The sequence below is a fragment of the Lissotriton vulgaris genome, chromosome 6 (assembly GCF_964263255.1).
Source record: "Lissotriton vulgaris chromosome 6, aLisVul1.2, whole genome shotgun sequence".
In the NCBI taxonomy this organism is placed as follows: Eukaryota; Metazoa; Chordata; class Amphibia; order Caudata; family Salamandridae; genus Lissotriton; species Lissotriton vulgaris.
Genome location: NC_141694.1, coordinates 428,219,098 through 428,243,454, shown reverse-complemented (window position 1 = coordinate 428,243,454; position 24,357 = coordinate 428,219,098). Strand labels below are relative to the sequence as shown.

At 41.3% G+C, this 24,357-nt stretch overlaps 1 protein-coding gene across 3 annotated transcripts in view; it reads right to left on the bottom strand.

Annotated features, from left to right (window-relative positions):
* GFRAL (GDNF family receptor alpha like) overlaps positions 1-24,357 on the bottom strand; it is a 772,441-nt gene that overhangs the window by 295,059 nt on the left and 453,025 nt on the right. For all 3 annotated transcript variants that reach the window (XM_086926442.1, XM_086926445.1, XM_086926444.1), the window contains one exon: positions 21,806-22,139. In XM_086926442.1, the coding sequence (XP_086782568.1) occupies positions 21,806-22,139 (334 nt within the window). The remainder of the gene's footprint in view (positions 1-21,805; positions 22,140-24,357) is intronic.

Genomic DNA, 24,357 nt, shown 5'->3' with positions numbered 1-24,357 from the left:
GTGTCACTCATCTGTCCCCGTTCCAAGTCATGCGTGGGCGATCCCCTGGTTCTAGAACGGTTCCTGCTTGGTTAAAGGATTGGGTTTTGTCTGATGGCGCGAGTTCTCCTGTAGTTGTTTCTGGGAAAATTGCTGTTGGTGATTGGGCCAAAGTCAAATCCGGCAGAACTAAGGCTGGTCTGCACAAGTTTAAGGGCCCTTTCCGTGTTGTTTCCCTCAACAAGTTTTCTCTCATTCTGGAAGGTGGTGATAGGTGGAACCTTAGAAATGTCGCTCTTTATCAGAAGGCTGGTTCGTTTCATACCCCTGCTTCCAGGGGTGAGGGCTGTTCTGGTGTTATGTTCATGCCTGATTCTGATTTCAGTGACTCCGTTACCCATGAGGCTGCTTATGATTCTGGTTCCTCTGGTTCTGGTGCCTGTGGGTCTGCATGTGATCCCCCCACCCTCCCTTCTCCCAGTCTGAGTTTGCCTCTTGGACGTAGAGTGCATAAGTCTCCTGCTTACCTCAATGATTATGTCACTTCTTAACTTGTTTTTTTTTTTCCTCCAGCGAAGTGGGATGGATTCTGTATGATTTCATTTTTATGTTTAATTTCCTTTTAATGTTTATCTCTGTTTCTGTTTTTGTTTTTTTCTCTTTCCTAGGAAATAGGATGTGTTATGTTGGAATCTTACCTGTTTGTAAGATTCTCCTCACGCTCTGTCATTTCCTTGTGTTCCTTGTGGAACTTCTGGTACACGACACTCGATAGCTGACAGTTGTCCTGCGCTTTCGAGGTGGTCGGATGCCAGGTTGCTTTCTGCTATTAAACTTACCTGAACAAGGCCAACGTTTCCTGCATTCTGCTTTCTCCGCCGTAAGAAGCATCACAACAAAGACCCCTTTGTAAGGGTTCAAGGGTTCAAGCATGCTTTGACGGCAAAAACATCCAATTAGCAAGTCATCTTGTCAGATTTCTGGAAAAAGCGAAAAAGAAGCAGAATGCCAGAAGGGAGAGACCGGAAGAAACTAACCTACACAACAATTAATTCCAACTGCTCTATTCATCAACGAAAAGAAACAACCATCCCAACGATGAAGCAAAAAAAAAAGAAAAATCGGTCTCTACTAAACTTTAACGCCGAGACAAAGGGGCTCTAAGAATCCGGCACATGTCACAAAATAAAAGTCGTGCACCTGCATTTTTGTTATGCTCCTACCACAAACTCAAAGTAACAAATTCCTCCTTTTAAACAAGCCAGAATACCCCGAGCACTACGGACTGGTCGCAATGTTAAGAAATTGCAGAAGCTGCCGGCAGCCAACAGGCTTCCTTTATATTCTGTCACGTCCACTTGATGGTACTGCTCAAAATTGTTCTAAGTTCCCATCGCAGTTCGGATGTGAACATAGACTCTTTGGTCCACATAATGACTCAGCATTTAGATAATGGAAAGCCTAACGACACGCCATCTGTATTTTTTAGTCTCATGAAATGCTTCGAATATTTTAAACTAAATTTTAACTGAACTGTTCGAAAACAATGTTTTATTAGACACAATTATATTTTAAATTGATTTACATGTAAATGAACTTAAAATATAATTTTGTCTAATGCTTAGGTTGTAAAGGCTGTTGCCCAATCTTTATTAGCTATAGGGTTCGATGAAAACCCTAGTACCATAATAAAATGAAGGGCAACCAAATTCTTATCTCCTATACTCAATAACTGTTACTGACATGGAGTTATTGGACTGGATGTATTATTGTCCCTATGTATAAAAGGGTTCCTGTAATCTCCTAAGCATTTATAGACAAGCAACATTATTAGACTGAGAGGGAAACGTTTTTGCAAAGGTATACTGGAACAACTTCAAAGATGGGTGATTGATAATGCAATAATACCACTAGAACAAGCAATTTTAAGGGTAATAGATGATCTTATGTAATATTGCTATACTTCAATAAATGATCTATAAATATATATCTACCAGAGGTCAGTTTGTCTTTGCAGAATTGATAGATTTTTCTACTGCTTTTGACTCGGTAGACAGGCCTACTATTTGGTAAAAGCTACAAGGCCTGGGAAATACGCATAATCTATTGTGAGTAGTTATACCCCTACATACTTTTAGCTGGTGCCATGTTCTACCAGGTTGACAGCAAGGTGTCTCATCCAGATTAACAAGAAGGAATATGTAAAACAGGGTTGCTCACCTTCTCATTTTATGTATATTAAATACCATTAGTTTTATTGATAGCTGATGGTAATGGACCTCAAGTAGGAAACCAAACTTTATCATCTCTGCTGCATGCAGATGATATTGTAATATTAAATATGACCTCAAAGGGTCTCAGAGAACTCCTGGATGTTTTCCAACATTATGCCACAGAAGGCTTTTTAAGGGTAAATTCAACAAAAAGCAACATTTTACTTTTCAAGAATAAAATACATAAGAATAAAGTAAAATATAAATTGTGTCCTGGAAAGAAAAATAAATAAATTGTAAAAACGTACCATTATTTTCTCTTCCAACCTGAGTGATAAATAGCATATACAACATTTGCATGCAAAGCATTAGCATATGCAGAAGGTTTCAAACTTTTTTATAAAGTGCACGGCTGACTGCACATTATCGACTTATTGTCTCGATATCTAATAAAACTGCCATCATGTCTTGAGTATGCAACAACTATTTCTGGATATCAATCAACTCATAAAATGTAATATTCCCAATCAAAACTAAATAAACGCATAACAAATGCTACACACTACACATATATATTATTCTATTCCCACTTCTACAAACATAGCCAGAACAGAGTAATGCATTTTTTAAATTATTTTTTTTTAAATTTAAATATATTATATTACAAAATTTACAGGTTTACATTTTTTATTAATTAAAATGTGACTTGCAAATTAGATTATTAAATAAGAACAATAACAACACTTTTTTATAACATTAATAATTGCAAACTCAAACATTCCCATGTCCTCAAAATTAAATTAAACATTTTTTAAATAATTAAATCTAAAAATATTATTACATATTTTTCATAAAAACACAGACACTAATACCTTCTCAAATCAACACACCTCTACCTAAAACATATATTACTTTAATTAATTCAATATTTTTTTAATCACTACTGTTATCCCCTATAACAACAACAAATATTAATTTCAATTTAACTTTTTTAATTTTAATTAATATTTTAAAATATTTTCATTTAATTTTCAAAAATATTACACCATCTATCTGCAACAACCACTAATTCCTGCCCTTAATAGATAATTGTTTTAATGTTATTTCTAATTAATTTTTATTTTGCTTTTCTAAATGTTTCCCACCCATATCTATAAACACAACATCACACTACTCTTAATTGAATTGTTTATTAATTATAAACAAAAATTCATATTCAAAATATTTTTTTAATATTTACAAACACTACCCATCCTTATCCCCTATCAACCCTTCATTAGACACCCAAGAAATATTTATAATTTCTTTATTATTACTTAATATTTTCTTAAATTGAAAAGAAATACATTTTAAAACGCTCTCCAACCGTATCCCCTTTAAACCCAACATCCTGCTCCTAAAAATATGAATACATTTCTTTAATATTACTTAAACAAAACTAAAAATTAAAAAAACATTTTAAAACACTCCCCACCCATATCTCCTATAAACCCAACATCCCGCTCCTAAAAAATATATATGAATTCCTTTATTATTATTTAAAAAAACATTTTAAAATACTCTCCTCCCTTATCCACTATATACCCCACAATCCCGCTCCTAAAAATATTTATAAATGTCTTTATTATTACTTAGAAATTTAAAAAAAACATTTTAAAACACTCCCCACGCTTATCCGCTTTAAACCCAACATCCCACTCCTAATTTTTATACATTACTTTATTATTACTTAAAACATTTTTTTTCAAATTAAACAAACATTTTAAAATGCTTCCCAACCTTATCCCCTATAAACCCAACACCCCACTCCTAATCAAAATGTATGAATTTCTATATTATTACTTAAATGTTTTAAAAAATAAAAAAACATTTTAAAACACTTCCCACCATTATCCCCTATAAACCCAAAATCTAGCTCTTAAAAAATATTGATAAATCTCTTTAATAATACTAAAAAAAATTTAAATTATTAAAAAAAAAACTAAACCACTCCCCACCCTTAACCCGTATAAACCCAACATCCCGCTCGTAAAAGAGATTTTCAATAAATCATATACAATTTATTAAAAAATAATAATATATTTACAAATATATACTATAAAAAACTACATTTACAAAATCAATATTTTTTATTATGATATTTTCAAAATGGATAATGTTAACAATATTTTAAACAACATACTAAATTGATATTCTTGACATTGATATTAAATACCACAATATCTTTGCCTATCGACATTAAAAACACAATATTATGAAAGAACGATCTTTTAAACTCAATATTATGTCTACTTACCCAAATGGAGCACTTTCTTTGTTTGAGCTCAGTGCACCTTAAAACAGGTGTGTCTGGTGCAAACAGGGAAGTGCACCCAATTACATTGAATACCAGTGGCGGTGCGTCCATTAGGGTGCTGGGGCTTAGCCCCACAAGCCGCCCACGCCCGCAGCTCCCTCGGCGTCTGTGAAGTTCAGAGACGCCAAGGGAGAACTGACAATCATGTCATTCGGCATGACTTCGGACTGCCCACCCCCTTCAGAGTCTGAAGGGGGTGGGCGGTCCCGTGTCATGTTGACTGACATGCATGATGCATGGTCAGACCAGGGGCAGGCAGCACCACAAGTGCGCATGACTGGTGAAGGTTGGTTAATTTTTCCGCCGTGCCCAGTCATGCGTACTAGTGTCTGCTCTGACTGGCACATGCCCATTAGAAATGTATTGGTTGAGGGGTTTCCACTCCAGTGAAGGCACCAAGGGTCCAGCAGAGGCAGCGCGGACCAGCGGTCAGGTAAGTTTTCTTTCTTTTACATTTTTTTATTTTAATTCCCCAGCCCCCAACCCCGCGCGACACCCCCGCGAGTATTGCGATGCAAGCCGCGACTTTGTTGCTCGTCTGTTAAATTACAACCTATTCATGGAATACTGCAGCCCGCCCTTGTGAGGCCTCATTGTGCCATTCAAACCTAAAGTGACTTTGAATACCCAATGAACACCTGTGTGAAAATGTGCATTGGTCTTCGCCCTGTTCCAACAGGACAGCCTTTCTCCGAGTTCTGCCTCGTCTTTCATGTATTTTATTCTCTGTCCTGTAGTATAAGTATAAGTTCAAAGAATCATTTTATTTTGTTGGAAAAACAGGAAAATATTTAATTGAGGTATTCCTGCCTTGCTTTCGTATGCTCCACCTTGGTACTCCTGTGTACTGCGGGGTCATCAGTGGCTTGCATTAGTTTTGCTGTTGTAAACATACTTTTTACAATAGTATCACCGCAAACGGGTTTGCCTCCAGGCGCTTCTGTCTGTCTGGCTTAGGAGGGCATTTTTTGAGCTATGTGTTCATGTCTGCCGTATATGTTTATGCCGTGCGTGCCTACAACAAACACGAGTCAGGACTTCATGGTCGTAGGTACCTATGGGGCATCAGGTTCAGTCGCACCGAGCCCAGAGGTCTCAGGAGCCAACTTACCCATGCTTATTGCTACATTTTTCTACAGAAGCATCAATGTCAGGCGTTCTGTGTTCATTGCTGGCAGTAATACCCAGGGCATCCCTTCTATGCCACCTCTGTATGGGTTGCAGGAGTCACACGTTATATGGGACCACTTAGTAATGCCCGGTTACTCACCGGTAATATCCATTACTCTAAGTCCTGGTCTCCCCGTCTCATTCCTGAACAGTGAGCAGCTAGTCTGCTCCACAGAAACCTGTAACCTAGCTGAGCTATTTGCACTTCCCCAACATGGCGTCACTATCACGTGACAATAAAGGGGGAAGTGCCAGACAGAAAAATCCTGAGAATACCAAAGAAAACAATCCCAGAAAGCGAAAAAATCACCCCAAAGAAACAATGAAATCCAGGGAGGGAGGGAAGGGCTCAGGAATGGGACAGGGAGACCAGGACTCGGAGTAATGGATATTACCAGTGAGTAACCAGGCATCACCTCCTCGTCCTGTCTCCCCTTCCCATTCCTGAACAGTGAGTCTATACCCAAGCACACAGTGATTGTAAGAAAAAATAGACCAAATTGCGAGAGAAACAGGTCCATGTAATTAACAGAAAACAGTACACATTACAAACCATGTACCGCAGACAGGACATGAGCGCCAAAAGCAGCAGAGGCAGCCATCCTCCACTGAAGACGATAATCTGAGACAAAAGTATGGGGAGCAGCCCAAGTGGCAGCTTTACAAATGTCCCTCAAGGAGGCCCCCTTGAACATGGCCCAGGAAGAGGAAACGCCCCTGGTCGACCTAACCTGAACAGAAGAAGGGAGAGGACAGTGGGCAGAACTGAAGCAGAAACCACAGCACCCTTGACCCAACGAGACAAGGTGGACAAAGAAGGACGAAGACGCTGCCCCGAGAGCCCATAGGTGACAAAAAAGGAATCAACCTTACAGAAACCAGAGGAACACTCCAAGTAGATGTGGAGAGCTCTTAGCACATCCAACGAATGGAGGACCACCTCCTCAGGAGAGGCAGGATCCGGAAAAAAGACCGGGAGAACAATATCCTCCTGACAGTGAAAAGAAGACAGCACCTTAGGCATAAAAAACTGACTGGGACGGAGAATGACCTTGTTAGCACAAAAGCGCAAAAAGGGGGGAGAAGCCATCAAAGCCCCAATCTCACCAACCCTCCGCCCAGAAGTAATGGCCACCAGGAAAAGAACCTTAGCAGAGAGGTACTTCAGGGCCACAGAGTCCAAGGGCTCGAAAGGGGGGCCTTTCAAGGCCTGAAGAACCAAGGGAAGATCCCAAGGAGGCACAGGAGAGTTAGAAACAGGACGCTGAACCAAAAAAACTCAACATAAGGCAAGCCACCAACGGGGAGACTGAGGACACTGAGGAACCCTAAAAGGTAAGAATGGCAGCCCACTGTGCACGCAGGGAAAAAACTGCAAGTCCCAAGACCAAACCATCCGCAAGAAGTCCAACTACCTCACAGCCTCACAGGAGGCAGAAGAGAGACCCTTCCCAAGACATCAGGAGGAGAAATTCTTCCAATGAGGGCCATAGGACTTCAAGGTGGAAGGGCGCAGAGACAGCTGGAGACAGTGGACAACTTCCATAGAGCAACCCTGATCCAGTACACTCAACCTCTCAAGTGCCAATCCCCCAGCCGGAGGTGGCGCAGGGAGGCAATCCCGAGGAGAGGAGCCCGTAGAGGGGAGGGACAAGGGGAAACCTCCAATGTGGGCAAACCGATAAGGTCAGCAGAAGGGGAAACCAAGACTGACGAGACCACTCCGGCACCACCAGGAGAACCTCCGCCCGATCCAACCGAATTTTCCGGAGGACCCGCGAAATTAAGGCAAACGGAGGGAAATCAAACAGCCGCCCCGGTGACCACAGAACCAAGAAAGTATTGGTGGCCCACGCCAACCGGGAGGAAACAAGGCTGCAAAACCCAGGAAGAAGGGCAGAATCCTCCGAGGCAAAGAGATCCAGCCAAGGACGGTGAAACCTGAGGACAATCTGATCTAACATATCCGGGGACAGACACAGAGACACCTTGGAGGGGAACACCCTGCTCAAAGAGTCCGCAGGCCCATTCACCTTCTCCGGAAGATAGACCGCCGTCAGAAACAAGAGATTCAACTCGGCCCAAAGCCTGATCTTCCGGGAGAGGAGAAACAGAGACGACAGATGCCCCTCTGGTGATTGATATAGGCACGAACCACCTGGTTGGGGGTCTGCACCAAGACTGCCTGACCCCGAAGGAGAGGAGCGAACCACCGAAGACCCAACCAAACAACCCTCAACTCTTTCCAGTTTGAGGACTGAAGGGATTCGAAAAAGAACCACCGACCCTGAGCCTTGGAGGCACCCAGCACAGCACCCCAACCCAAGGCACTGGCATCTGTGGACAACCAAACCACAGACCGAGGAGGAAGGATATTGAACCCCTGGGAAAGAGACTGAGGGGACAACCACCACTGGAGATCCACCCGAATCCCGGAGAGACAGGAATCAGAGTCTCGTAGTTCAGGGAGGCAGGATCCCAGTGGATATGATGCAACAGGGGATACAGATGCAGCCTGGCCCAAGGGAGGAGATGCAAAGTGGACGCCATCTCCCCCTGACTCCGCAACCAGAGACGGGCAGACACCTGGGACTGGGACAGAAGCCAAGAAAGGTGATGAAACAAAGTCAACTGGCGCTCTAGGGAGAGGAACAGATCCATGCGGAAGCAAGCCCCCAGGAACTTCAGGGACTGGGAGGGCACCAGGGAGGACTTCCGGTGGTTGATGAGGAACCCAAAAGACCCCAGGAGCAGACAATCTTGGTCCACATCTGACAGAGCCTGAGAAAAAGGAGAGACAATCAACCAGTCATCCAGATAGGGAAACACCTGTAGCCCCCTGGAATGAAGAATACCCATCAGAGGGGCCAAGAGCTTGGTGAAAATCCTGGGCGCCGAGGAAAGGACGAATGGGAGCACCCGGAACTGTTAGTGATGGGAACCCACAGCAAACCGGAGAAACTGCTGGTCTGCCAGATGGACAGGAATGTGCAGATACGCATCCATCAGATCCAGGGACGCCAGGAAGCCTCTCGGAGGCACCAGAGTCAGGATGGACTGCAGAGTCCATCTTGGAGATCAGAAAGAGGATTGAATAGCAACCCTTGCCCCGTTCCAGAGGAGGAACCTCCACAACAGCCTTTTTCTCCAACAGAAGCCGCACACCCGCCTGCAACGCCTCCCTTCGCAGAGGAAGACGGGGCATGGAAGTGAGCAGGAAAACCGGAGGAGGAGAAAACAAAACTCTGTCCGGCAACCCTCCGACACAGTCTCAAACGATAGACAGTCAAAATATCGAGTTGGAAATATCGACCTACCATAATCTCGAGTCTGAAATATCGAAGGAGCATAATATCGAAGGCAAGAATATCGTAGGACAGAATATCGACCCAAGGTAAGTAATATCGATATACTTAATATCGATGTAAGTAATATTGAAGTTAGTAATATCGATAGCATATATATTGATGTTAATAATTTCGATGACACTAATATCGATATTTGTATTATTTTATAGTTTTTTATTATGTATGTGTTATATGTTTAATTTAAGTATTTAAAATAATTACTATTATATGTGTATACATTTTCTATAATAATATATAAATTTATAATGAAATTTGATGTTTTAGTACCGGAGCGGGTTGTGGGTTTATAGGGGAATAGGGTGGGAAGTAATTTAATTATGGTAAGTTGATTAATAATTAGTAGGATTAATTAATTAATTATAATTATTTGCTAATTAATATTGATTAATTGGGAAATAATTAATTGATTAATTGCTATATATTTTCTGTAGCGGGATGTGGGTTTATAGGGGAATAGGGTGGGGAGTAATTTAATATTAATTAATTAATTAATTAATATATGTTTTTAAATATTTATAACTAATTAATTGGCAAATAATTAATATTAATTAGTTAATTAATTAATATAATTTTGAACATATTTTAAATTAGTAATTAATTGGTAATTAAATAATATTAATTAGTTAATTACATTAATTAGAGTAATTTATTTATATATATAATTTTTAGTTACTGTTAATTAATTATTTAGGGAAAAATGATATTAATTATTAAATATATTATTTATTATAATTATATTAATATCCGCCGGGATGCCCCCGGGTAAGCTGAGCGCGTTACAAGTTTCATATAATAATAATAATAATAATAATTACAGCTTATGTGCTAATATATTTACTTTATTGTTATTGTTAATTAATTATTAATTGCTAATTAAATAATATTATTTAACTTTGGGTTAAGGAGTATTTTCTAGGGTTCAGGGTCATTTTTGGGTTTTTGGGTAAAGGGGTATTTTTAGTGTACAGGGTCAGTTTTCAGTTTTTGGGTAAAGGGGTATTTTTAGGGTTCAGGGTCAGTTTTCAGTTTTTGGGTAAAGGGGTATTTTTAGAGTTCAGGGTCAGTTTTCAGTTCATGGGTAAAGGGGTATTTTTAGGGTTCAGGGTCAGTTTTCAGTTCATGGGTAAAGGGGTATTTTTAGGGTTCAGGGTCAGTTTTCAGTTCTTGGGTAAAGGGGTATTTTTAGGGTTAAGGGTCAGTTTTCAGTTCATGGGTAAAGGGGTATTTTTAGAGTTCAGGGTCAGTTTTTAGTTCTTGGGTAAAGGGGTATTTTTAGGGTCAGGGTCAGTTTTCAGTTCTTGGGTAAAGGGGTATTTTTAGGGTTCAGGGTCAGTTTTCAGTTTTTGGGTAAAGGGGTATTTTTAGGGTTCAGGGTCAGTTTTCAGTTGTTGGGTAAAGGGGTATTTTTAGGGTTCAGGGTCAGTTTTCAGTTTTTGGGTAAATGGGTATTTTTAGTGTTCAGGGTCAGTTTTCAGTTCGTGGGTAAAGGGGTGTTTTTTGGGTTCAGGGTCAGTTTTCTCGACTGTTGCACTCTCTGGAGTGGGAATAGTAATTTTATCCCTACGCTATCAAACGCTTTCCCTACTGTTCCACTCTCTGCAGTAGGAATATTAATTTTTACCCTTACGCTATCCAACGTTTTATATAATTAATTGTTAAAATATCACATGTTTATTTTATTTTTTATATTACTTACATTTTATTTATGTTATTGTTTTATGTTTGTAAATGTATTAGTAAATTAGAATATATTTCATTAATTTATAAATTAGTAAATTAATTATTAATACTTATTGTTCAGTACATATATATTATATCTTTACTGTATATATTTAATTAATGTATTATTAATATATATGTATTATTTATTAATTTTAATCATTATTAGATACTTTTAAATATGTATATTTTATTTATTAGTGTTATATACTTACTTTTACATTTATATATATAAAAAAAACGATATTTTTAACATCGATATTTTTTACATCGATATTATTTTTTCGATATTTTTGTACTTACCATGTTGTAGATAGGATGTTGATATTTTTGCCCTTGATATTGTTGACTCGATATTCTTGTAGGTCGATATTTCTGAGGTCGAAATTCTGTCAGTGATCCTCTCAAACGCCCAGGCATCTGGAACTGACAACCACTAGGATAGGAAGGACTGGAGGCGACCACCAACTGGCAAAGGCAGATAGTCATTGGGAAGAGGAGGAAGCGGTGGCAGCAACACCGGCAGGGGCCCGGGACTTGGCACCTCCAGGGGCCCCCCGGCCACGACCCCTGCCACGAAAGGGCAGTGAAGCGCCCTGAGCAGGAGGCCCAAAAGTGCGACGGTAGCCAAAACCATGCCCCGAGAAGGAGGGCGGACCGGAGCCACAAGCTTGCGGTTCTCCGCCGCTTGCTTGACCATTTCCTCCGGTTGAGGAGCAAACACCATGGAACCTTCAAAAGGCAACTTAAGGAGGTCCGACTTCTGGGAAGACTCAGCCATCCAGGAACGCATCCAGATATGATGTCATGCAGCGATGGAAGCACCAGAAGCAGCCGCCGCTGCACCCAAATTGTCAAAGGAAAGATCCGACAAGTACCGCACCTGCAATTCCATCATAGACAAAAGAGGGGTGGCATCCTCACCCTTTTGCAACAGAAGGGACAGAACTGAAAATCCTTGAGGAGGGACTGGACCATGTAGTTAGAATAGGCAGTCGCACGGACAGAAAAATTAGTAGCAGCATAAGAATGCTTCACTGCCCCCTCAACACGTCTATCCACAGCGTCTGCAGGAAGGGCGTCATCCGAGAGGACCAAGCTTTGAGAGGAAAGATCAGCCATCAAATTGTCGATCCTCACAGCCTGAGGGAACACAGCAGCAAAACCCTCCAGGGGGTAACGCCTGGACAAGAAATCAGGGAAGGCAGACTTATCCACCTCCTTCCACTCGTGAGCCAGTACCTTACGCACAACCCCGTGCAAAGGAAAAGAGTCAGCAGCAGGCTGGACATACTGCGTAAAGAAATCATCCTTCAGAACATCAGCAACAGGAGGAGAAAAACTCAAATTGTCCCGTACATGGGCGAACAGGCCAGAGAGCTTAGCACCCTGAACGAAGCACCCATGGACACCCGCATCCTCCTCAGGACCCATCTCATCATCAGGAGCAGCCTGCGGATCCACAGAAGCATGAGGCACCTTGGGAGGAGGTCCAGCCGTGTCCCTAGCCAGGAAAGCAGCAGCCACCGCCTCATTGATCAACAGGCGCAGGGCATCAAGAGGAGCAGCAGAGGAAGAGGCATCAGAAGTCATGACAGCAAACAAGCCAAGTCCCAAGAATCAAAACAGGCACTTACAGAGGACAAAAGCAGGTATGCAAGGACCCCTTTTACTGAAGCACGAAGTCCCGAGGACCCGAGATCCCATGGGACCAGAAAAAAGGGGCCGGTACAAAAATACAGCCGGTCGCCAGAATATTGCCCCCATAAAGACAGGAACACTACCGCCGCACAAAACACACCCGCAACCCCCGCCCGCTAAAGCAGGGTGCAGCAGGACCGGGAAACATGAGAAACGGACGCTAATTCGGGATGCTTCCCAACAGGTGAGGTCGCCAGGCAGAGACCGCCGCTAAAGCGAACCGCGAGAATCACCGGCAAAGCAGGCAGAGCGGGAGCAAAGTACAAATAACAAAGGCGGACGCTAAAGCAGGCCGCCTCAACACAAGCAAAATACAAACAAAAAAGGAAACGTACCCCCAGCTCAGCCAGGCAACCAAGAACTGTGAAGGCAGAAAAAAAAAGAACAGGATGTTTCTGTCTGGCACTTCCCCCTTTATTGTCACGTGATAGTGATGCCATGTTGGGGGAAGTGCAAAAAGCTCAGCTAGGTTATAGGTTTCTGTGGAGCAGACTAGCTGCTCACTGTTCAGGAATGGGACGGGGAGACAGGACGAGGAGGTAATTGTGCCTGTTTCTTATGAATGTGTCTTGTTACCCTTGTAGTTATGCTCTACGTACAGTTGTTGTGGTACACGTAGTCATTATAAAGGTTGGGTGTCACAGACGCCAAAGTGCTGATGGCTGAAAGGCCAAAGTCTACTGAGATGGCACACAGGACAAGGGCCCTTTCATGTCTGCAGGGAGAGTTGGATTCCCTCGGCACCACAATGCAAAGTAGCGCAAGCTTAAAAAATATACCTGGCAGATGTACAGCGTCGCTAGACCTGAATGGATGGCTATAAAAACTTGAACTAATGTGTGACCTGTGTCAAACTTCCGAAACTGGCACATTGCAGCAGACAAAGCTTGTTGCTATATGTCAATTATAGAGGCAAGAGCACAAGTACCAAAATGAAATGTTTGAAGAGAGGTAACAAGATGTCACATGCTCGCCAGGGTATCTTGGCAGCTATGAATGCAGGACTACCCACTAGGCCCTTCATTTCTATGAGATCACAACAAAAAAACATAGTGGCGATGGAGAGCGAAAATAACATCACTCATGACATGGCCAGTGACATCACTCATGACATCACTGATGACACCATCCAGTGAATGTGTGTCTTTCTGAAAAATAAATATGTATGAGTGACTATATATAACTATTGGTGAATGAGTGGATGTGTATATAGATGGTGGAATTACTGAATTAGTTGATGTAACAGGTAGGGGTATCTCCATTTTTTTGAAAATTGTATTTTCTATTTTTGAATATGTGTTTCAAGGGTTACATTACACTGAAAGGAGGTCTGTCACTCTGTCACAAGGATGGTGTCATCAGAGATGTGGAGAAGTGTGGCTCACTGGTTAGAGCAGGCAGACCCTGAAGCAGAGGTCAGACCCGGGACCAGGGTTCAATTCCCGACGCGGCAGGGTGTTGAGCTCAAATGTCCACGGACTCGATAATTCTCGCTTCGGTGCCTGACCTAATCATGGGTTCACACTCTGCAACTCTGGGCATTAAGCTTGCTTAATCTCCACAACGGCCCCCCGCGGCGGGATGCCTGGCTTTCACCTTGGGGATGCCCTGTAGGGGTTATCTCACAGGGAAAAGCCAGGACGGGTTCCCAAGGCAAGCGCGGAGATACCCCTTCGGGGGTCGATTCTGGCGCTATATAAGAATATAATAATGAGTGATGTAATATGTGACGTCATCAGCAGTGCATTGCAGACGTGCAAGTTATAGTGAGTCCAACTAACTATAACGTGGGAATTTCAATGGTTCTATGTCAGTAAAATTTCCAGCTAACTATAACTGGTGTCAAACCTATGTTTTTTTCAGTAAATTTAATAGGTTTTTTAAATGCTAATTCCTAACTATAACTGGTGTGAAACCTATGGTTTTTTCAGTGAATTTCATAGGTTTTGTAAATGCTAATCCCTAACTATATATAGGGCCTCAAACCTATTTTTTTCAGTGGATTTCAAAGGTTTTTAATAGCAAATTTCTATTGCTATGAAATATAATATTTTTTATAATGAATCCTATATTGTATATTTATGTAATACTATTTTTTATGTATATTCTTAATTTTTAATTTTTTTAATTAATTTTATTATTTTGCCCTGGAGCGCTCCCGGTGTGCGTACCGGTGAACGCACCGGTAAGCGCAGTCTTGCACTATTGCCGCAAATGAAAACATCATCGTGACGTATCGCGTAGCTGCGTCCGCGTGATACGCACAGCGTAAGCGAACCCGGAAGCTCCCAAGCTCATACGATCGCACTACGTAAGCGCCCCCGGGTGGGCCCCGGGCACGCCCCGGGGCACGTAGCGTAAGCGCCTCGGGTCATGTGACCTGAAAATAACTTTTTTCCAAATGATGAAAGCCCCCACCTTTTTTCCTCATTCTCACTTTGTACTTTGACTGAGGAAGCCCTGTTTGCAGACCTGTTTGTAGTGAGAAATGGCTACAGTAGCAGCAGCACCACCACAAGGACCACCACAACACCACAGTGGTGGTGAAGAAGAAGAGGAGGAGGAGGAGGAGGAAAATAATACCCCCTATAAACCAAAGGAGCACATTGTGTGGGAGTTTTTTAAAATCCCAAGGGGACTAAAGAAAGTTAATGCTCCAAAAGTGACATGTCTTATCTGTGGCACTGTACTTTCCAGGGGGAACCCTGTAAAAAAAGTATTCTTTTGGCAACAATACTATGATTCGCCATATGCAACGCAGGCACCCAAACAACTATGCTGCGGCAGAGGTCAGAGAACTAACAAGAAACCCTCCCCAATCTTCTCGCTGCACCTCCAAAAGTAAACAACCCACTCCAACGGGTCCAGAAACAAGGGAGATGGTCCCAAATATCCAACCCCAGTTTGGAGATTTTAAAATTGTTTGTAAATTTTGCGGGACTACAATTTGCTATGGAGAGCAAAGTATAAAACTGATTAACCGTGCTGGAGACAACCACAACTGCAAAAATAAACCTTAATTTTTTCCTGATTTTTTTTCCTCCAGTTGAGCCGTTTACAATTCCCTGTTTTTTGTTTGTCCCCATAAAAATTACAAAAAAATATAAAATTGTTCATAAAAGCCAAAAAAAGTAAAAAATGTTCCAAAAAACAATAAAAAAATATTAAACAACAAAAAGAATAAAAAAACAGTTCTTTTTAGAACTACCTCCAATTTATAAATTTTTTTACATTTTTTAAAAACTCTGTCATTCTTTATTCTCCATGGTAAGCTCCTCGGTACGCTCCCCGATGCGCGTACCTGGCGCTCCCCCCCGCGCAAATTGAAAAAAAATCATTTTCTTTTTGCCCCGCGGGCCCTTTCATGGCCCCCACATCAAACGTAGGGGATCAGAGGGTTCTACCCTGCCCCCTTTTGGTCATTTCCCCCTTTGTTTTTGCCACCTCTTGTGCCTCGATCCTACCAAGACACAAGATGGCGGCCACTCCGGACTGTTTGGAATGTTGACAGACACCCGAGAGCCAATCAGCTTTTCGCTCGCAAACTCGCGTAGCGCGCTGGAGCGCGCCCCGGTGCGCGTACCGGGGCGCGCTTATAGATATATAGTTTTCGGAACCTAAATTACTCAAAATCCACTGGAGCACATATCTTGAGACATAGCAAAGGCACATCGGGCTACCAGTCCCTACAATTTTGCCATGTTTTGTGGAAATCCATTCAGCCGTTCGGGCTAAAAGTGAGTCCAACCGCCCTATGGAAATTAACATGGGGAAAACATGTTTTGGGACCCCCCTTTTTTCTCGGCCCCCGCTTGACAAATCCCCCCAAAACTTTCAGGGAAGGAGCGGAGCGCAGCGAGGCAAATTTTAGGAAAATTACAGTCAGATCCCTCAATTGGCGCCAAAGTTATTCCCAATAGAATGTAGCGGATTTCCTATGGAAAACGATCCTAACTATAATTATATTAAACTATTGAACATCCATTTATTTGCATAAACAGCTATACACACACTACCACCTTACTTCTAAGGAAACTTACACATACTTACTCTCTTAAACAATCACTTATAGAAACACATACTTATTTAAACAGGAACTCTTACAATCTCTCACTCTCACATTTACTCACTTATATACATCAATACTCCATATACTAGATTAAAACATATGTAGTTACTGATAAAGACACTAGTGAGACAGTCATTCACTCACTAACACACACATATACACACTCATACACCCATACAGTCATGCACATTGCTGTCTTCAAAACACATACAAACAGTGAGTCAGTCATTGATGCATCTATGTGCTAAGTAATACCCCCACCAAACCATACAGACACTCATACTGATACAAAAAAGCATCTAATAACCCATATACACACACATGTAGCTACTCACCAACCCATGCGGCCACTTATACACAAGGTGAAACACTGATACATATATTTAAATATTTAAACATTACTCGCTAATATATGTATTCACTAGGATACACTTAATAAGCCAGTTAACAAATCAATTTTTTTTAAAAAAAACATCCTTTTAGACACGTATTTAAACATGTATTCTTCCATCGACCTTTACATATACATATAGAAAACATATTTATTTTTCAGAAAGACACACATTCACTGGATGGTGTCATCAGTGATGTCATGAGTGATGTCACTGACCATGTCATGAGTGATGTAATATGTGACATCATCAGCAGTGCATTGCAGGCGCACAAGTTATAGTGAGTCCAACTAACTATAACGTGGGAATATATATATATATATATATATATATATATATATATATATATATATATATATATATATATATATTCATTGAAAAAACCATAGGTTTCACACCAGTTATAGTTGGCTGGGAATTTTACTGACATAAAACCATTGAAATTCCCACGTTATAGTTAATTGGAATCACTATAACTTGCGCGCCTGCAATGCACTGCTGATGATGTCACATATTACATCACTCATGACATGGTCAGTGACATCACTCATGACATCACTGATGACACCATCTTTATGACAGACCTCCTTTTTTTTTTGCCCCGCGGGGCCCTTTTATGGCCCCCACATCAAACCTAGGGGGTCAAGGGGGGGTCTACTCAGCCCCATTATGGTCAATTCCCCCTTTGTTTTAGCCACCTCTTGTGTCTCGATCCTACCTGCTGGTAAATTCTGGGTTTAGGGATACAAGACACAGGCGGAAGAGTCAGAGAGTAGACCCCAGACTTCTTTTTAAACACCGTCTGCAGTTCAAATGCATTTACTATTGGTTTAATTAATTTTGGATCCGTTTAAGCTCGAAACATTGTTTTGTTAAAATCTGCAGATTAATTCAGCTGATGAAGGATTATGTGATAAATGGGACTAATACATATTAGAACATTGGAATGTTGGGAGCTCCATTGCAGACAATGGAGTGCTCTCTGCTTCTACGGGCCGGTAAAGGCCCGCAGAGCAACATTCCAATGTTCTATAAAGGCTTCTCGAAGGTCGAGGGGATTTATATCCCCTCGAGCTTCGAGAACCCTTCGTTTATTTGTTAGAACATTCTGCCCTCTAGTGGCAGAATGTTTTTAAAGCCTTATAGCCCTTCGTAGCAGGGCTATACCGGCATTTAGTTGTATTGTATTGTATATAGATTTGTATAGCGCGATTGCTGCCCAAAGGCGATTGCTGTCCCGCTGTCTCGTTAAAGTCCCTCGCCTTTGGCTCGGGCCTTTAACGATTCAGCAGACCTTTAATAGCCGGTATAGCCCGCTACGGCGGGCTATAAGGCTATAATATGTAGATAACGCCATGGTTTCAGAATCTCGTAATTTCTTTGGCCCTGACTATAATCCAAAAGTGAATAGTCCTTGCACTTTCACTGATCTAGGATTCTATCACTCACACATTTTCAAAAAGTGTTAAGTGACTTTTGTTTTCGGAGTGTCCAGACAGGAGAATGCCACATTTGCATGGTTTTGGTGCTGCAGTGTGGAGGAAGGCTTCAATGAAAACAACATGGTGCTGAATCCCTCCCCAGGGCCTTTGCCTACCTGTGCCGTCCACCAGTTTTGACAGAGTAAAGCTGGCGATCATTGCTGCTTGGGAAGAAATCTCTTTATCCAATGCAAAATTAAGTTATCTTCTAGTGCACTACATATAGCGCTGAACTATATAGAAGATTTTTCAAAATAATTCACTTTTGACCTCCATAATTAAACTCCATATTAAAAGTCACTGCTGCTAAACGAGTGATAGGGTTCTGAAGCTAGGAGAGGGTCAAGATTAGCCTTTTTTTTAAAAGAAGAAATAAAATGCCTTCTTAAGAGGTTATGTTATGTTTTGAAAACAAAAGGTCTTGCCAACTTGATGGTCAGGAGTGTGCATGGTTTCATGTGGGTGGGATGAGAGTACTGATGCAGAGTACTGATGCATAGTGAGATCTATTGAGTGTACTGGATAACATGATGAGTCCCCTTGTGTCAGGTAAGGAGGTTTTCTTTTTATTTTACTTTAACATTGACCAATTGTACGCACAGTTCATACATTGTGGTGACAAGTCTTAGATGGCTGCTAGAATATTTATATGGCCAGGGCAATTGTTACGCGGTGGGATATTTCTTAAGTCTTGCCAGTTCATACATGAAGGGAAGAGCTCATATGAGGCAGGAAAAGTCCTTTTACTGTCTGGATATTTTTTAAATACCATGGGACATTTATACCTGGCATGAGAGTTCTTATTTGACATGCAGAATGTGCCTATATGACAATGGCAAGGAGGATGCTTGTATGTATAGTACGTTCTGTGTGCTATCGACTTTACAGAAAGGGGTCACACATGCATCTGCAGCCCCTTCTGTAATACCAAAATGCCCCAGGGCAGTGCAAGGGGGCACAAATTTCCGTTGCGCTCTTGGCACTTCCATAATACGGCCTTTGGAATGACTAAACAATCAAGAGAGAGGGTAATGTAGAATGCAATCTGAAACGTAATGTCAAGCATAGAGCCTAATCCTCAGTTAATGTGAGTCCTATCACAGAAAACAGGACCCTGCGTCTCTGCCCCCACATAATGCAGTCTTCATCCATTACTATGACCAAATTATTTGCAAGCATACTGTAGCAATATATGGATGTATGACGTTACAACGCATACTTTTACTCTGCATACCATTACAACGCGGTATTCACAACGCATACCATTACAACGCATAGCGCTTTGGGGTGCTGGATAGTGGTAAGTATAATTTACTATTCTAACTCCAGTCCCCGTGGACCCTAGGGAAGGTGTTGGATAGTAAATTAACTTACCTCTTATCCTAGAGCGCCCCCCAGCGCAATGCGTTGTAATGGTATGCGTTGTAATGCCTGCGTTGTAGTGGTAGTGCGTTGTAAAAAATGCATTGTAACAGGTGCATACCCAATATATATGTACGGTACGCACATGATTCAAGCACGTAGATGCAAGATAATGGCAGAGAAATTCAAATCTGTCCCTGAAAGCTGTATGAAATACCCCATCACAATAGATTTATTTCACACCGGTAAAATAAATCAAAAGTAACTGGTATTTTAAAAGACTGTTTAAGACACAACTTAAAGAAAAACTATTTAGTACAGGGCATCTCCTTCCTTCTCTTTATGATTCTAAAATATTTTAGCAGAGCAGCGACCTCAGTCTTCTTGAAATAGCACACAATTTGTGATAGTGCTGAGTTCCGCCAAGCTAATGCAAATCTTCTGCCTGTAGCAGTATTTTCATAATTCATCAGACAATTTTTACACCCAATTTTAGCCTTTGGACCCGCGCACATTATGCATAAGCCTGTATGACCTTTCGACTCTTCAAGGTGCAAAGGTGAAAATTATGCAGCAATACATTTCGCAGAGACTATACTCAGGGCTTTCAGTGTAAGGAAAAAACGGGGGGGTCTCTCAAAGGGGCGTGGCCGATGTAATTAAGGGCATGGCTTAAAAACACCTACACTAAAACATTGTGCTTAGCATAGTGTGCTGACCGACTAGTAATTTGTTGTTTCTATCATTGTATCCAGATATTTATTATAACAAGTAACATTATATATACAACAGGCCAGGACTTTTGGTTTTGCCAAGGATTGTTAGTTGCATAAGAAAAAAATAGCAATAACTGTTGCTTCCTTGCATATAGCATTGAAAATGATTCTATTCTAGAATGATGAGACTGTGAAAGAACTATAAGGAGTCTCGTTGAAGTTACCTCAAAGGCAAAAAAGGGTATTACTGCTGAAGAGATGATTTTTCGTTCATCGAGAGTGAGGGCAAAAATGGAGAGCCAATAGGGGCCTGTCTCTGCACCTGCTTTTTAGGTTGAGCATTTAAGACCTCTAGTATATACTTTAGCATAAACTTATATGTGTATGTACTTTGTGGGCTCTAGAGATCGGCACTAGGACTTTTCTGCTTCCACTTAGGGACTTTTTGTTTCTGTTCAACTGCCTCTATTTAGCTGTTTAGGGACTTTCTTTAATTTTTCTGGTAACTGCCTCTATTTACCTTTCTTGATAGAAAAAGACCAGCAGAAGTCAGTAAAATACGAGAATCACTTTAGCATTCTCTAGATTCCAGACCATAGAAATTGTCTTCCATGAGCACCAGTGGAGAATAATATTTTTTTCAAATCTCGTATTTTCAGTGATATGACCACCGAAGGCCCTGATTTTATATTAAAAACAGAGCTTTGGACTACACTATTTCCCACTGAAAGGCAATATTTCTCTCCATGTGTTCCCATACCTGGCGTGTCATGCAATTGAATGCTTATTTTCCCCCCATGTAGTGCAGTAGATGTTTCAGCACCCAGGCTAATGTGCACATAGCTAAATACATATAAGGTCCCAAAGGCGAGAACGATTGCATTGCAAATGCTTGTTAGAACTGCCAGTGCTGAACACCGGCAGGACCCGGCCCACTTAAAGCCTTGACCGTACATACTATTAAAACTCCTAATCTGTGGTTCGCTTTTTCACTATTCAAACCTGCTTCATAAACAATGTTGACTCAGATTAATTCTTAATGTCTATTTGATCACCAGGAATTCTTTTTCGATTCGATTGATTGATTTATATATTAACTTATATGTCAAAATGTTATACGAGATCCATTCTACTACATGTTTGAATCGTATTGCTCCTGTCACAAATTATCAGGTGAACCAAATACGTAACTCGGGACAATAACGTGTTAACTCGCTGAATCACTAAAAAGAAAGTCACAGCTACAGACATACAAAATGCAGTGCCAACAAGAACGAACCTGCACAGTGTGTCCCCAAGGCAGCGTTGAATCTTCTGTAGACAGGATGGTATTGGATACCTATAAACGGCACACGGCTTGCTGTGAAACGCTCTTTTAGCCTCTTCGCACAGGGCGTCAGCTTCATCGCAGTCGCATAATGCAAACAGTTGTGCCACGTTAAAAGGCATGCTTTCATAGAAAGATCTGATAGATGCCAGGCATAAGGCGCGGTTGCACGAACGTTTTGCTTCCTTTGAACAATCCGCGAGTTGAGAAGCTAACTTTCTGTTGCACTGGGGATCCGAAATACACATTGTAGTCACTTCAAAACAGGATCTGATGCTGGTGTCCTCTAAAAAGAAAGCAAATGTTGAAAACAATTATGCCCGACGGTATCATGCTTTGTGTGATACTGACATATTATTCATCCTTGCAGTACAGTACAATACTGTAGAGTACACTGTAATAAATGTTATTTATTTATATAAACAGAAGCTTTAAAGACGCACGTATAAAACATTCTGGGGCATATTTACGAGTTCTGGCGCATCTCTGCATATCAGCAGAGATGCGCCAGAACAAATGCGTCACGCAAAACTACCCTTGCGTCACGGCAGATGCGCCGCATTTACAATGCGGCGCGCTATGGCGCAAGGGTAGGCAGATGCGTGACTCATCTTGTGACGTAAGGGCGGCGCATCGCTGGAGTCGCGTCGCAAGTGTGACGCAACTCTAGCAATGCTCAGGGCCGCCCAATACTTAACATACTGCGTCAGTCATTTCGCCTGCTTCAAGCAGGCGTAACAAATTGACGTAGCATCAGCGCGGAAGTGCCTGCGTGAAATCTTGTAGATTTCACGCAGGCACTTTTGCAAGGCGTACAGGCGCCGGAACTCCCACCCTGCGTGGGAACGCCCCCATTGTGGCGCTGGGCTTCTTAACATGACGCATCTCCCTAGATGCATCGCGTTGTAAATGCATCGCAGGGATGCGCCACGTTTACGCCGCTGTTGCGTCACGCAAGGCGGCGTAAACGTGGCGCAAGGGGCTTGTAAATCTGCCCCTAGATTCGTAGCGTTTCTTTTAGAGATTAGGCAATATAACTCAGGACCAGTGTTGCCTCGAAAATACAGTGGTTCTCGTTTATAAGACATTATTCTTTCCCATTTGGAAACTCAGCTGGTATGAATGACACATACTGTAAAGGGATTTGACCATGTAATGCTTTTGTTTTCAATGCATTTTAATTTAAATGGTTTTAATAGAAAGGATAGCATGTACGAACTGATGATAGCATTTGGTATCGTAATAACATGACTTTACTGCAAATCAGACACATCGAAATACGTGTCGGACACTTTGCATCATCAATAAATAGGAAGTGGCATTGAATTCCTGCATCTCAGTTGTCCTCAAGCTCTCCATGTGAGCTGCTGAACAAATATATATATATATTCACTGAAATGATGTTATAGTTAAGTGTTGGAATGAGACACGAGCTAAATGTTAAAAAAAACATAAATCACTGAAATACACCAGTGATGGTTTCGTGAACTAAAACTATAACTTGCGCCTCATCACGCACAGCTTATGATCACACGTATTACATCACCCATAACATACCAAGTGTCATATGTATCAACATTCTGATTTGCGGTTCTCAAATAGCGATTTTTTAAAAATCGCTATTTGAGAATTGCAAATAGGGAAGTATGTAAAAAAATCGCAATTTTTTTGCAATTTCTTAATATTCCTTAATTGCGATTTGCAAATTGCGAATCGCAATTAAGGAATACTTTCCCATTCATTTCAATGGGCCAAGAGGCTCATAGGAATGAATGGGAAGTTATTCTCAATTTGCGATTCCCGATTTGAGAATCGCAAATTGAGATTAATTTCAAGGGTGTCATAAGGACGCCCTGATGCACCCCTGAAATTTACATGTGTGCGCATATGGCGCACATACATGCCCTAAGGACATGTATGTGCGCCATATGGCACCTTTACAAATGCCAAAAAGTGCATTTGTGAAAGAAATCGCAAATTTCCACCAACTTCAAGTTGGTTGTAATTTGCGATTTCTTAATGAGAAATAGCACAACTTGGGTGCTTCTTACATTGCATTTAAGGAATCACAAAATTTGCTATGTCTTACATGCAATCACAAAATAAGGAATCGCACATTTTGTGATTCTTTATTTTGCTTTAATACATACCATTTGGCAAAATTGCATTCGCAAATGCCGAAATTCGCAGAATTTCGGCGATTGCGAATGCAATTTTGCTTGATACATATGGCCCCTAATGACATAATTGACGTCATCACAGATTATATTTAAATAACCACATTGTTGAATTTGCTAATTAGTAGAGCCAATGATTATGACAGTGTGCTATATAGGCTTTGTCAACAAGGACTAATCCAACAACCTACATTGATGCCGGTTCGACTCTTATAAGCTGCCTGCAAACTATTGAAAGATGCAAAAGAAAATACATATTTAAGAAGGGCATCACTTTTGATAGAAGTAATTGGTTTTTCTTTGTATTAATTCAAAGGATGGGTGCAC